Source organism: Ambystoma mexicanum, chromosome 1p (assembly GCF_040938575.1).
Source record: "Ambystoma mexicanum isolate Mex_15411 chromosome 1p, UKY_AmexF1_1, whole genome shotgun sequence".
In the NCBI taxonomy this organism is placed as follows: Eukaryota; Metazoa; Chordata; class Amphibia; order Caudata; family Ambystomatidae; genus Ambystoma; species Ambystoma mexicanum.
The window spans coordinates 1,195,927,021-1,195,942,835 of record NC_090921.1 but is presented as its reverse complement, the minus strand read 5'-3'; the positions used below and the strand labels follow the sequence as shown (position 1 = coordinate 1,195,942,835).

Genomic DNA, 15,815 nt, shown 5'->3' with positions numbered 1-15,815 from the left:
GACTCACTAGGTTAGGAAATTCAGCCTAAACAGAGAATTCTCCCTAACACACCCCTCTCCAACAACAAACACACTGGCTAGGCTAGGAGGTGCCTTTATAGTGGCCTGGACCCCCCCCACACCCAACCCCTTGGGGGACTTTATTTAAAGAAAACAGGCTGCAGCTGCAATTGTGTAGAAGAGGGCTCCACTGTGATGGACTCCAATTCCTTTATTCCTGGGGATGGGCTCAATGAGACTGAGGCTATGGAGGTGGGGAGCAGGGTCAGATTGGCCCCTCGGCTTTTCGGTCCGTGGCCGGACCGAAATCGTCCCTGGGTAGTGGGGGCCGGTTTCTGGCCATGCCTGGGCCAGTTTGGAAGAAAAAGAAATTGAAAAAAAATAATAATAATTTCCACATTTTTTTTTTCTCCAAAAAGCCGGTCATCCTTCTTAGGTCGATAAATGAGTACCAACACAGGTTGGGTGATATTGTATGCATATTTGTTCTATAAAAAAAGAGCTTAAGCGTAAGTGCTATACAATAACATATTGTCATTTGGCCTTGGACGTCTGCTTGGATTCACAGTAATTTAGTATACTTTGGTACAATGCTATTTGATGCCACTTCCTGTTTTGTCAAGGGGTGAAAGGTCGTGTTTCAATGCTTCCTGGGATGTCTCTTGGGGGCGGGGTCAAATGACATCACTTCCGGTGATGTCATCAGAGGTCGAGGGTCGTGAGGCGAGGGGTGGGCCACTTTTATTTGGGTGACCAGGCCTATTTCTTGTCCCAGTCCGACCATGGTGGGGAGGCCATCTTCATTTTCACTGGTCTGCCCTTTATCCTCTTCTCTGCCTGTTGCAGTTCCCACTCTTTATCTGATGTTGGAATATTATCACCGAAACTGCTTTTGTCCTTCTCCTGTTTTTTTTTTTTACGGGTTATTTCTTAGATTACGAGCATCTATGTGGAGAGAGGGGGTGTAATTTCAATGTTTCCCCCTTTGTTGCAAAGTGGGTGGTGGAGTACATGTACCCCTCTTAAGAAATGGGGAGTAGGCTCCCATGTGGTGTCTTGTCTGAGATTTGGAAAGTGGATCTATGGGTTGGGCCAATCTCCCTCGTGAGTTTTCCTGCCCCATTGACAATAAAAGTAATTTCCTGGCCTGGTCCATTCCTCGGTTTCCAGCAGGAAACCAGGTGGATTTTGGGAGATGTAGTCCTCCCCTTCTGACTGCATAGAAAAGCCGTGGGTGGCTTGGATCCTTGAGGGTGTGGTACGTTTAAATGTGGGGTGGTGGGTATTATTTGAGCCAAGTGACTGCCGCTTCTGTTAGGAAGGGTTTCTGTGGAAGTGACCTGGAGAGTTTTAGGATCACCCTGCTGGGCACCCCCGAATCCCAGCATGGGACATTGTAACAGTTTAAATAAATGTAAGGTCAAACTTGCTTATATTTTCCTTGAAAAGGTTTTGAGAAGTTCGACCTGGCCAAACTACACTATGTAACCGAAACGTCACCTCAGATCGCTGATACTGACTGTTGCTTTGCAGATTATTTGGGGTTGTAACCTCATTCCATGCTTCCTATTTCTTATATATATATATATATATATCACACCTGTCAATTGTACTTGATGTCGCGTTTTGTTTTTACCAGACCAATTGAAGTAGGACCCCTGCAAGTTAATGCATTATACAGTTCAGTAATGAATAAATAAGGGCAATATTTCACGAATTTAGGGAATTTATATAAAAGATGCGTAGGGCATATAGGATATAATGCATAATCAAACAATGCCAAAACCAGCAACAATGTATATGCGTGTCTGCCCTCAACAGAAATTGAACACAGCATATTAACTGGCTAAAAGTAAAATAGTTCTGGCTGTTACTGTAGTCACGAAAACATCAACAGGAAAAACAAAAATCAGTGTAGAAAGAGGCTCTAGATTCTGCAAAACAGAACGCAGAGAAAACAGTTGCTTGGTTTAAAAAAGGCATATTTTGTAAGGCTGACCTTTTTAAACAATGGGATTCATTGTTGTTGATGACAGTCTAAAGGGTGGCGATGCAGAGGGCTTTGCTACAATTGCTGATATAAGTATTATTTTCTTATATAACATTTGGTTTAAACAAATTAAACATTGTATTTTTGTTTACAGGATTCTCCGATTCCCCGGTTCCTTCAATGTACCCACCACCTGAAAACGGTAAGATTTGTGAACAGAATTAAAAAGATAGATTGTTTGACCCTAATCCATATGAAGTATGTTAAATTGGATTGCAGCCAATAACTCTTGGCTTTTATGGCCCTCAAAGCCGACATAGACTTGCAATGTGGTGGGACCAGATTTGGGAGGCCCTTAGAGTTGAAGGAGTTGATTTATTTATGCTAAACCTACTTTAATGTCTGAGTGAGACATGTTTGCCGGAGGGTTTGGTGGGGTTAAAGAATTATCACTTACACCACAGTGGTGAGTGTCCGTCAAGCCAGGGGGTTTCTGGGCTACTCTGTTTCCATCATAAATTTCAATCAAGAACCCATAAAGCTAAATCAAGGCATGGCCACCAGGTGTCACTTTTCTGTTAGCACATTTTAGAAACATTCAATTTCTGCGTTTTTATTAACCAGCAGCAATGGCTTCTTGGAGGCTCTCAAACATGTTCCAATTAATATTCCTTGAATACTGGTGAGGGAACAATTCAGGGTTAGTACTATTTCACATGTTGCACCCCTTAGGCCAGTGTCAGTTTGGCTTACGATCTTCTCTAAGCCTGGCACTGCTATTTATGAAACTCATTTAGAAGAAGTTAGGGTCCTGAATTTTGCTAACACACTACTCTGGTTCTGCCATATTAAATCTTGGTCTCACAATCTACTGCTTTTTGTCCAAATTGGAAAAATCATCCATGATTAATAAGTGTTTCCTAAGGGATTTCCAATGTTCTTACTGGGAAAGTTCTGAAGACGTGGCTTTGGTCTTCGCCCGTACAAATCCTAGACCACAGAAATATTTTGATCTGAATAGTTTTGACCAATACCAGGATCAGTTGATTTGATGAGTAAAGGCTAGGCACTCTCCCTCTTTCAGACATTTATTGGGAGATAGCCTGGTATTTTCACACAGGCGACTTTGCTCCGTTGGCTATTTGAGCCAGGAGACAATGACTAACTTTCTGTTTTTTCCAAACCTAGCAGCTCTTAAGGGGCAAAAAGCCAAAATCACCTCTTCAAGTGGCGGGCATTAGAGATGTCCAACAAGCTTTTCTCTGGATTTTTAGCACTGCTCGTCCTGGGCTAACCTATGTTACTGCAATTTATTTTGCTAGGGCTTGGAGGTTAGACATACTGCTCCTTCCCGCTTTATCACCAGCTTTTTCTACTCCTTTCTCTACCACTTGCATAGGGCCAGTTGGGCCCTCTTATACCTAATTACACTTTTTGGATACCTTGTTTTCCCAAATCCTTCTTCTACTTTACATCTATCCCTGTCTCTCAACTCTCCCACCTACTCCATCTAATAACATTTACATTTCTATGCTTCTAGCTCTTTCCACTTTGGAACCTCCTCATCCTCTCTTTTAAGCTCCATCTACCTCCTGATTATTTCCTCCCTATTAACTGCTTTGATCAGTTCCAGTACACACTCTGTATCTCTCTCATTAAGTTCTATTTTTTCCCTCAACCACCATTTGTCTCTTCCTACCTTCTCATCCTCCTCAGTCTCTGTCTTCTTCACTCCTCTGAGACTCACCCTCATCCTGTCTATACTGTATCTGTTAATTGATTTCAGGCTCTAGCCAACAACTCTCCTCCACCAGTTAATCAATGTCTTCTTCAACCATCTCGTTAGTCTTTTCGTTCTCCTCCTCCTTGACCCCACTTCTACCACTTCCTTAACATCTCCTCCTACCACCTCATCCATACTCTTCTGTATCCCTCTGCTTGTACTATTTCCTCTTGTAAATCTCATATCCACTCCACCAAGTCTCCAATATTCTCCTCCTGTTTTTCTGCACCCTCCTCGTTCAACTTGCTATTCTCCTCCAAATACCTTCTGAACATCTCCTTAACTGCACCAATCCCCTCATTACATGCTCCCACCTCATTCTCAAATCCCTCACCTTCTGTTTCTTTCTCCAACCTCCTACAACAACAAACCTTCAGTCCCTTCCTTTCTCTCTCTCGCACCAACCTCCTGACATACCCCTGCTTCCTACTTGAATTGTACTGACACCTCTTCTTGTTCTTTCCCCACCTCTACTTCTGTAACTTTAAATGTCACTTCCTTAACCTCACCAATCTCCACCAGGGCTGACTTGCTTTCTGGCTTTCCAGCTCCTCATCTTCTGTCTCCTTCTCCAAACTCCTTCAACCGACTTCTGTTCTCCTTCCTCCAGCCCTCTCTCAACTGCTTCTTCATGCTCCTGCTAAAGTTGCCTTCCAGATTCCGCTTATCTTCAAACTGACTGACTGGAATTCTGTGTTTATATAGTGCCTTGGCTCATCTTTCATGCCTCACTTTGAGGTAAGGCAACTCACATGTGCATACTTGTTATAGGGTCATTTGGAATTGTAGTTAACTTGGCCTGGGTGGGTCTCCAACGAATGCTGGACCACAGCCTCAGGAAATCTTGTCCACCATATTAGAGTTCCTAAATCTCTGTCATGCATGGTTGCTGTAATAGGCAGAGCCTATGCTCCCCCGACCCCCTGATAGTGGCTTCTATTTCTGAGGTCTGCCTTTGGGGTGGTTGACACCCTTTCACAATAGGGCAGTATAGCCCTCTGGCTCTGCAAGCTCTGTGGGTCCACTTCTCCTTGGATGTCCTGAAGGCGCCCCCTACTTTGCCTAGTGAATCTATAGGGCGTGTATGGGCAGTGAACATTGCTAGAGAGTTCAGAAGTTGCACTTTCTGATTAAGGTCCTGGGAAATTATGGGTGCTGTGGTCCACATGTAAATGGCTCCTGCGACACAACAAGACCACAGTGCAATACCCCAGGGGGAAACTTCCTGAAATGCAGGGCATGCCCCTGCCCGAAGGGTCACCACACTGCTGGATCTCAAAGCCAAGCAGGTCACTTTGCTATAGTCCCAATTAAAAAGTATGAAGAAAAAAAAAAACTCCTTATACATGCTTTCTCGGTCAATCAGCAAGTGATGTGCCACCAAACAAACCTTGAAGCAAGCAAACCTCCATATTTGGTATGTCAGTATATTCAAACTATTAAGTAATAGCCATGTCCTCTGCATTTATTTACCACATATAATCCTTTAGCTATTCTACTTCCATAAACCCTCCAGTTCTCCAATTTACTAGTGATTCCACTCCTACAAAAGGTATTTAAGTCCCCTGTAATATTGTATTCTGGTGGTTCACTCATAAAGCTTGTACAAATTATATTCTCAGAGAGGTTCTCTTATTGAGAATCTTTGTCACTCGTATCGTTCGACTATTTTTTTGGTCTCCTTCTCTGTTAAAAATTTCCTCCAAAAACTTCACAACTTTGATAGCCGACACAGAGGCCCTCATTACGACCCTGGCGGAAAGCGACTGACCGGAGCGCCACAGCGTAAATAGCGTTTCCGCCATTGCACGAAGGAGCAAAGTGCGGCCCATTCCGACCCATCGGGCACGAGCACCACGGCATGGCGGAAGTGCAAAGTCCGCGATGGCGGAAATGACCCCAAAACGGCCCACACCGCCGCCGTACGGCGCCCTAGGTGCAATACCGCCACCCCTCTTAGCGGTCACCGCAGTGTGCGCCTACCGGAAAGTACGGTGGCCGGAAATATACGGAAACGGAAGCTAAAACATGGGCCCGGAACGGGAAACATCCCGGCGTACACCTATAAATACACCAAAACCACACAACCACTAAAATCACTACCCCGAAACACACCCCAACCCGCCAACCACCCTAGCGAAACCAAGAATAATGGGAAAAGCAGCGAAGAAAGCGTGCGACCGCAAGCGGCAGGTCCACTTCTCCCGTGAGGAACTCACCGTGCTAACAGAGACCCTCCAGGAGAATGCTGCCGTCGTCTTCTCCACGCAAATGACCAGGACGGCACTTGCAAACAAGAAGGCCATATGGGCTCTGGTGGCACAGCGGGTAAGTGCGGTGGGGACCGCACCCCGCACCCCACAGCAATGCCGCAAGCGATGGGACGACCTGCGGATACGCGTCCGCAGCATACTCTCTGCCAACCGCAACATTGCCACAGCCACCGGGGGAGGTCCTGAATCACCCATCAAGTTGACCCCCTGGGAAGAAATCTGTGCCTCCACCATCGGAATGGAGAGCATAGAGGGAGTCGGAGGGATGGAGAAAGGAGTGCAGACATCCGAAGATTCAGGTAGGTGGCCCAGATAAAACAATGCCAAATCCACAAAGTCCATTCATGTGAAGTACCATGTGTCCCCATAGTGCAACAGAAACACATGTCCAGGAGAACGTCCACACACATCGGCCTGATAGCGCACGTTAAAACCCACAATAAATACATAATTAATTAAAAACCCCTAAAACACGCACCACACGTGCAGCAGGCACACCCTAACTGCAGGCTGCCAAACAACTGCACCCTCACTCCACACACAAATGAAACCACCCCCAAGACCCCGACCCAAATCACCCTCAGGCACCACCCCAATGCATGTGATACAATGCCATTCCAATTCCCACTGACCCATCAATAACCCTCGCCCTCCTTTACTCCACCACAGGGTCCGATCCGAACGACGAGCTACAGGACACCCCTACCAGCACACCTGCAAAGAGGGCCAAGACCAACGGCCAGAGACCCTCCACCTCAGCTGCACGCATCAAGACACGGCAGCAGCACAAATCAGGTGGCAGCACACAGGAGGGAACATCAACAGGCACCCCAGCAGCCAGCATGCCCACAACACCAACACCACAGGTCCCCCCAATGGATGCCACAGAAGGCACTGCCTCTGGTGGCAGCAGCACCATAGGTGACACCCCATTGATGGCAGCATGCTCCGACACAGAAGACGGGGATGTCGAGGTCAGATCCATCCATGACCTGTCCCAATCCCCCTGTCTGTCCCCTCCCGTACAACATGAGGATACCACGCAGGGGCACCCACAAGACGACGACTGGCCATCCCCCACAAGCCCTGTGGCAAGGCAACATGAGGACAACAGCCCCTCTGTGACACCACCGCAAATGGCCATGGCCCAGCAGAGGCAACAGTCCCTCGACAAGTTAATCGTCCAACAGCAGCAAATGGCCACACTCCTCAAGGGCCATGCCGATGAATGTGGGGGCACCAAGGCAGACATAGAAACATCAACAGAGACACTTAGGGCAGAAATGGAGAGAGGTACAGAGACGCTAAGGGCACAAATTGAGAGTAGCACCGAGAGCCTGAGAGTCCAAATGGAGAGTAGCACCGATAGCCTGAGAGTCCAAATGGAGAGTAGCACCGAGAGCCTGAGGGGGGAACTGCATGCGACGTCCAAAGACGTATGTGCCGAACTTGCCGCAGTGCGCCGTGTGCTCACTGAGCTCTCGCAAACCCTTAGGGACATGCATGGACGTGAGCAGGCAGACACATCATCCGTTGCAAGTTCCGTCCAGGGCAGCCCCCAACGTAGATCTGGAAGGAACCTGCGCTCCACAGGCAGGGGTGCCCCTGATATCCGCAGAGGGGGCATGCAATAGCGACAGCCCACTGACAATGAGCATCTTTGGACACTGGTGTTCGGGGGGGGAGGTAGGAGGGTGGAGGGGGTGTGTTGGGCTCACTTGGGTGGCGGGTCGATAGGGTGTTCAACATGATGTCACATATGCCATAAAAAGTGCACGATCAACCGATGAGAAGTGTGGACATTGATCTTTGTGTACTAGGCCATCATAGGCGTACAGTCCATATTGTGCATGTCCCAGACACACGCAGTGCCACGAGTCCCGTGTCCATGCATCAGCCACCAGGCGTGAGTGCTAGAAGCATACATCAATGAGATGCTGACGAATGTCACGGCCCTCCGGTGCCTCGCAGACTCCATGAGGTGCTGCCACATCCCCACCCTCATCATGACCATCTTCAGGTGCTTGCAGTTCTGCGTCAGGGGGCATGGGCACATTTCTACGTACGCACATGTTGTGGAGCATGACACATGCCATCACCATCTTTGCAACCTTCTCATGGCGGTACAGGAGTGCCCCGCCAGACCTGCTGAGGCAGCGGAAACGACCCTTCAGTAGGCCGAATGCCTGTTCAATGACTACACGGGTACGTGAGTGGGCATGGTTGTAGTCCTCCTCATGCTGGTCCCGTGGGTTCCGGACTGGTGTGAGGAGCCATCTCTTCAGTGGATATCCAGCATCACCTGTATGTGGACGAGAAACGTATGATGTGGAATGCCATTGATACGTACGCACACCCCCCCCCCCTTCCTGGCAGGTCATTGCCGCATCACATACCCCACATCATCATGCATGTAATGAGACTCACCGAGTAGCCAGGATCTGTTCCCTGCGTGTCGTTCCATGTAGCGTGGTATTGTAGAGTTCCTCAAGACCATAGAATCATGGGTTGATCCAGGGAATCGGGCACAACAATGTGTAATGATCCTGTTGGAGTCACACACCATCTGTACATTCAGGGAATGAAATTGTTTTCGGTTGCGGTACTGGGCCTCCATGGCATGTGGGACGACCAATTCAACATGGGTGCAGTCGATGGCACCAATGCAACCCGGTATGCCGGCAAGTGCATGGAATCCCACTTTTGTGTTGGTTATTTCCAGCTCCGAGCGTGGTAGAGAGATGTAGTCGTCTGCGTGCTTCAGGAGGGCATCGAGCACTAGCAATAGTGTCCGTGAGAACAGTGGCTGAGAAATGCCATGCAACTGTCCGACTGTGTGCTGGTAGGTGCCTGTGGCCAGGAAGTGTAGTACAGACACCACCTTTAGTAGGGGTGGGATGGCGGTTGGGCTGTCTATCATGCTGACAAGGTCAGCCTGTGTCATGTCCACAATGGCGGCTATGGTGTCCCGGTCCAGACGGTAGAGGGTGTGGATCTGCTCATCAGTGAGGTTGAACGGATGTGCTCGGAGGCGTGGTATTGCGGGCTGCCTGCGTGGTGGTAGTGGCTGTGCTGGTGGGCCTTGCTGGCCCTGCCTTGGCCTCCTCCTCCTCCTGCGTCTCCTCCGTGCGGCTGGTTGTAGTTGGTGTTCGTCTACTTCTTGGAGTCGGAGCACTTGCAGTGCTATCAGGTCCCCCAGGGCCAACATCGCGAGTCCTGCCGGTAGCATTTCGGTGTGGTTGTGGGAGGGGACTGGCTGTGCAATTTATGTGTTTTCAGGCTGTATGGCCTCCACCTGTGGTGATTAATTCCACCTGTGCAAACTGCTCTCCCCTTTGGCCGAGCACGTCCCGCGCACAACGCTGCAATTCGGGGAATGGCATCTTGCTATTGCAATCATGTATTTGTACCCGATGGCCGTGTAAGATTGGTTGATATGTTCATTCTGCTGTGGTCCCATTGTTTCACGTACTATCTGTGCAGTCGCGAACAGACTTGTGAGGGGTCAGTGGGACGTAGTACTCGGTTAACGGTGGGCCCTCATGCATCACTGTACCGAGTTGCAACGACGGGCGGGGCGTCCCATTCGTGGGTGAAGGCAGTTGCCATTTTCACACACAGCCGCACTCGATGGGATGATTAGTGATTTCAAACGGCCACAGATGCCTTTTCGACGTGATGTTGCAAATGAGGAATTCGAAGGGCGGCGCTTTCGGTTTCCAGCTAGCGGCGAGGAGATGCCCACAGGTCTGACTGCAAATGTAACGTTCTATTGTTCTATGTCCTTGAGACAGGGCCCATGGCGAGGGAGCAATGATTGATATGAATAGTTTGGGATGCGCAATAGCTACGTGGGCGATGAGGCCGTCCGTTCCCAAATACATGTTACTTCACAACACTGGAATTACGGCCTGGGGCACTGTGGATTTAGCAGGCTGCATAACGCACAGACTCAATGGATGTTTCTAATGTCATGTGAGTAATTATTCAGGCATTTTGTTCCCGGGATGAGGGAATGATGGATGGATGCATGGGCAGGTGATTTGGTACAGAGTTTGCCATGTACAGGGCTTCTTGGGATCTATCCGCCTCCCCTACGCTATGTGATGCAGGGCTGCCATAGTGGGACCATCGTCCATCTGGCCTTGTTGAGCCCTCCCTGTCTCGAGGCGCACTCAGACACTCGTTTGTGATGGTGTTTGCACCTCGATATAGATGGTTGTGAGTCGCAAGTGGTTTTGGGGTGGTGATGTTCCTTTGGAGTGGGCTAGCATGCATATGGCTGTGGATTTCGTGTGATCATTGAAGTGAGTTGTTGGAATGTAGTTCTGATGGCCATTCTGTTCTTTTTCTTTTCTTTTGGTTGACAGGTATCTCCTCCCCTTTTGCCACTGCCATCTGTATGCCACTCCTGCAGATGGATTTTACTCCCGACACCTGCTGCTTCGTGTTAATCAGTGGAGCAGCATTACGATCTTATGGGACGATCGCCAATGGCCCACATGCCCTTACGCAGTACTGGTGGCTCGGAGCAACATTTCGGCCTTTCAGCTGGACTAGTGCCTCCCCATTGGGACGGCCCTGCGGTTCTGTGCGCTTCCATGTTGCCTTTTCGTACGTGAATGTGGCTCTGTGTACCATGGGGGAACAGGGCGACACACAGGGAGTGGCTGGTCGTTTCTTGCGGAAGCAGCCCACAATGGTGGTTGGTGTTTTGGATTTCATGGCCTGATGGCTGTATGGGCTTGGTGATTTTGATGTGCATAAATGTCTATTCTGATTTGGCCCGTGTAGCGTTTTTCTTTGCAAGTGATGTGGCATGTGCCTATTTGGGGGGCGATGTATTGTGAGGAGATCTGCATTGGGTTCCAGCTTCGGGGTTTAGTTGCGTGGTACTGTGCTGTGCGCGTTTGCCTACGTAGCCCAGTGAGGTCAGGGATGGGGGCTGCCAATATGCCAGTTTGAATGTTGTCATGCTCAGGGGCGGGGGATTGGGTTTTGTGTAACAGATGCCGGTCAGCCAGGTGGACTGGTTGAATGATGTGGTTTTCGGTATATTGCTGGTCACAGGTGCCTGTGTTTGCGTGCGTTTCTTGGTGGGGGACTGTGGTCATGTCCATTGGGATGGCTTGTGTATTCGTGCCATCTGTGCCCTGCAGCTCCCATTGGCCCCTGTTGTGTTTCTTTTGTTCGTTGGCATGCATGGGTGACTTGTACATTTCAATGGTTGCATTGTGGCTTCATTGCACCTACGGGGAGTTGTACTTTGTGGGCAGGGAGCGGTGTACAGGCACTCAGTGGGGCCGTTTACGGTTGATACGCGATGCCGTACTTCTCGCCATGGCGGAATGGTCCATTCCGCCATGCCTGATGGCGTTAGGTACATGTCCGCTAGGGTCGGAATTGGCGTACCGTTGCACCATGGTGGTGTTTGCGGTTTGGCATGGCGCGCGCGCGCGTGCTTGGTGCAGTTAGCGTTGGCGTTCACTACGGTGTCGCTAATGGCATCGTACTTTGCGGTGACGGGTCATAGTCGCACCGAGCGCTATTCGATGGCGGTATTGCATTTCCGCCATCGTTTTTCGATTTCCGCAAGGGTCGTAATGAGGGCCAGAGTCCTCAACAACACCACATTCCACCCACTTGGATGTGTAATCCACCAAGACTATAAGGTACATTTTTTTGTGATCCCAATGTTTCATACGGTCCAGCTATATCAATAGCTAATTTTGTCCATACTGTACTGGGAATATTTACTGGCTGCAATGGTGTGACACGTGTCGATTTACTCTTGTCACTCGCTGCACATGCGGTGCAATCTCTGACCAGAGTTTCTATTTCACCCCACATGTTAGGCCACCAATAGGCTTCCCTTACTCTTCTCTTTGTCAGCATTCTACCCACGTGGCCTTCATGAGCATTATCCATAATCCTCTTCCTCAAGTTCGCCGGCGGTATAATGCGTTCTCCTCGATATACACATATCTTATCACTTGACAACTCGTCTTTGAATCTCTCCCAGGATCACAAATTGTCATCAATGTCCTTCCAACCACCTTCAATGGCTCTCCTCAACATTTCTTGTTCGGGGTCACATTCTCTGGCTTCAATCCATTCCTCTTTTGAGAAACTGGGATGCACTTGAGCTATGATGCAATCCATGTCTTGTTCCTCCATTGTTCCTTCTTTGCCCTCACATTCAGCCGTGACACCTTCACACGGTAGACGAGAAAAACAATCTGCTACCACATTGTTTCTTCCTGGAGTGTATTTTATAGTCACGTTAAATTGCATGATGATCAGTGTCCATCTTCTTATGCGCAGAGACGTCATGTGAGGGTTCTTTGAGTTTAGCACATGAACAAGCGGTTTATGATCTGTTCTAATGTCCACTGGAATGCCCCAAATGAGACCTTTGAAATGTTCTAATATCCACTTGACACCAAGAGCTTCCTTCTCTATTGTCGAATAATTTCTCTCAGCACCTCTTAATGTCCTCGAGGCAAAGGCAATGGGAACAATTTCACCACCTTCTACTTGCTCCAGTACTCCTCCTAGTCCTATATTACTTGCATCAACTGATATTCTTGTCTTTGCACTCGAGTCAAACATCTTTAACGCTGGTGCCTTATTGATTAAGATTTTAATTTGTTCAAACTCTCTTTTGCATTCCTCAGACCAATCAAATTTCATTCCTTTGCACATTAAATTCCTCATTCTGTCCGTTCTGTCTGAATAATGATCAATGAATTTAGAGTAGTATTCTGTCAACCCCATGAAACTCCGAAGTTGGTCCTTATTTTTTGGCTCAGAAATTTTGAGGAGAGTGTCCACTAACAATTCTTTTGGCTTTATCCCATCAGCATTTATTCGATGACCCAAATAAGTAACTTCATTTTTCTTAATCTTGCATTTTTCAATTTTTAGCGTCATCCCTTTCTGCTGCAGAACTTGTAATACACCTAACAACTTTGCATCATGTTCTTCCTCAGACATTCCCGACACTAAGATATCATCTTGGAAATAATGTACTCCATGTAATTCTTCAAACAAATGATGCATCAACCTTTGGAATACAGCAGCTACCGAAGCCAATCCAAAAGGCATTCTCTTGTATCTAAAAGCCCCCAACGGTGTTATAAAAGATGTCAAATGCCTAGACTCTTCTTCCAGCACAACTTGGTGATATGCTGATTTCAGGTCTAATGTCGTAAAATACTTTGCTGGCTTCATGGTGGTCAACATTTCCCCAATATTCGGCAAAGGATGTCGATCTATCCAAATATTGGCATTAAAGTCTCTTAAATCTACACACATTCTGATAGATCCATCGGGTTTCTTAACAAGTACTATAGGGGATAACCATTCCGAACTTTCAATGGGCTCAATGATGTCTTGCGTGCATAACTTTTCTAATTCAGTCTTCAACGCTTCTCTGGTACCAATGGGTATGTTTCTCACTTTGTGTACCACTGACTTCGCATCTCTTCTGAGTATGATGCGATGTTCAAACCCTTTAAGCAAACCAATTTTATCATTGAATACTTTGGGAAAAGACTTTGCTAAATTCTCTGCAGTGTCACAACTCTTCTCGTTGATACATAAAATGGGTACATTCTCACCTGGGTGAATTTTGATTTTTAATGATGCTTGTTCCCACCATCCTACTATTGAAAACCCATTCTCAGCCACATACAGTCTGCAATATGTCTTTCTTCCTTCAAAGTTTAAATATACCCACACAAAACCAATAATGTTGATGGGGGTTTTACCATAACCTGTTGCTTTAATTTTTGTCGTCTGTAACTCTTCCATCTTTTTCTTCAATACGTTCACATATGTCTCCACATCAACCATGGTGTATGGCGAACCAGTGTCAACCATGACTTGTAAAGTTATGCCATTTATCTCCATTGGGACCCAAGGTCCCACTACACTTTCACCTGGTGTAATGGCAAGTATCTGTACTCTATCCTCAAATCGATCATCGACTGCTAGCAAACTTTTAGAACCACCAACTTCCTCCAATGCCTTTATGCTCATCATTGTTGCACTCCTTCCTCTATTGTATCTACCAGTATTTCTTCCATACCGGTTGGTAAATCTGCCCCTTCCTCTACTGTTGCGACACACTTTTCCAAAATGACCTAATTGACCACATCGATAACATTCTGCCGACACAGCTGGGCAGTCTCTTTCAGCATTTGCATGTCTATACCATCCACAATTTAGACATCTGTTATGTTGTCTGAACATGCCCCCTCTCTCTTGTCCAGAACCACTGCTTGCATTGGACTTAACTAACCTCTTAACCATGGCAATCAAATCTTCTTCCTGATTGCTATGCTGATCATCGTCCATCTCCTGAATTGATTTTATCTCAGCGATCTCCAATTTGTTTTGGACCTCTTTCATACACTTCTCACCTAGTTCAATCGACCTTGCTATCTCAATTGTCCTCTCTAGTGTCGGGTTTTTCGCTTGCCACAGACGTTGTTGAATGCGTGGATCCGCTACATGCAAAACCATCTGATCTCTCAAGTATTCCTCTGCTACTCCTGTAAAAGCACATGTAGCCATCTATCCTCTCAATGCAGCCAAATAGGAGTCTATACTTCCATCTTTTCGTTGTTTTCTCGTGAAAAATCTGTACCTCTCTAATACAATGTTAGTTTTATTTCCAAAGTGTTTATTAAGTTTGGCAAGTGCTATGTCATATTTCCTTGCTGTACTTAAAGACTCTCCCCAGCTTTCTTCATCATGTTCCAAATCAGGCAATGTCCTGAATATCCTGAGTGCCTCTGCTCCTATACAATTTAAGAGAGTAGCCTCTTTCTGGTCATCATTGAACTTGGAGCCACCTACTGCCCTCAGGTACACTTGAAAATTATCTTGCCATCGCTCCCATGGACATGTTGGATTCCCTGGTAGTGGCAAAAATTTTACTGGGGCAGCTATGCTCTGCATTTTGTCTTCAATCTGTGAAAACATTTTTTTTTTTTTTTTTATTGAACACTTGTTGTGTGTTGCTGTATTTCCCTTGAAGAAAGTGCTGCTTAAATGTGCTTCCTTGAATTACTCCAATAACTGTGCTATGTTGCTGTGTTTCCCACTGCTGCTGAAATGTATTTTCACTTAAAACACTCCACAGTCATTGCACTCGTGTATTGCATCTCCTCATATGAGTACACATCAAACTACATCAATATCAGTACACGTTCCTTTCTATGCATCTGATTTATTTGTGATCCGTGACATCTTTACTTATTTGTCTATTTCTTTCATTGGTAGCGGAACTGCTACGCAATTATGCAGCTGCGTATTGTTTATTTAGCCAGCGTTGCCTGGCAGCATCCAAAATGGCGGCACGCACGGCACGTACAGAGGTGCCTTCCTCTAATGCCAACAGCAGTTGATCGCCGGCTCGCGGAGCGTTCATAAGATGCTGCCGCCGTGAGTTTTATATATTATTTTTCTTTCCATCTATTTAAGGCTCTATTTCAGGCTCAGTTGCGTGGCTTTACAATCATTCGCTGCGCCGCTCACCTCATCCGTCACTTAGGTCGTTATACACACTTTTTCAACCGAAAACTGTGTTAGCGGCTGCCGTCCCAAATCTCTTCCTGCTACCCGGGGGCTCCCTCCTGTTGAGTGGATCCTCGTCGCCAATTGTTGTGTTCACTTGTGATATATAAAACGCATTACGCGCATTGGAGAGTATAACTTGGTTTATTTGGAAGAGCCCCCTGGAGGCCAGGTTTCCTCACAG

At 47.2% G+C, this 15,815-nt stretch overlaps 1 protein-coding gene across 3 annotated transcripts in view; it reads left to right on the top strand.

Annotated features, from left to right (window-relative positions):
* The window catches only part of LOC138451524 (uncharacterized), an 852,161-nt gene that overhangs the window by 358,369 nt on the left and 477,977 nt on the right, over positions 1-15,815 (top strand). For all 3 annotated transcript variants that reach the window (XM_069604916.1, XM_069604915.1, XM_069604917.1), the window contains one exon: positions 2,145-2,192. In XM_069604916.1, coding sequence (XP_069461017.1) covers positions 2,145-2,192 — 48 coding nt within the window. The remainder of the gene's footprint in view (positions 1-2,144; positions 2,193-15,815) is intronic.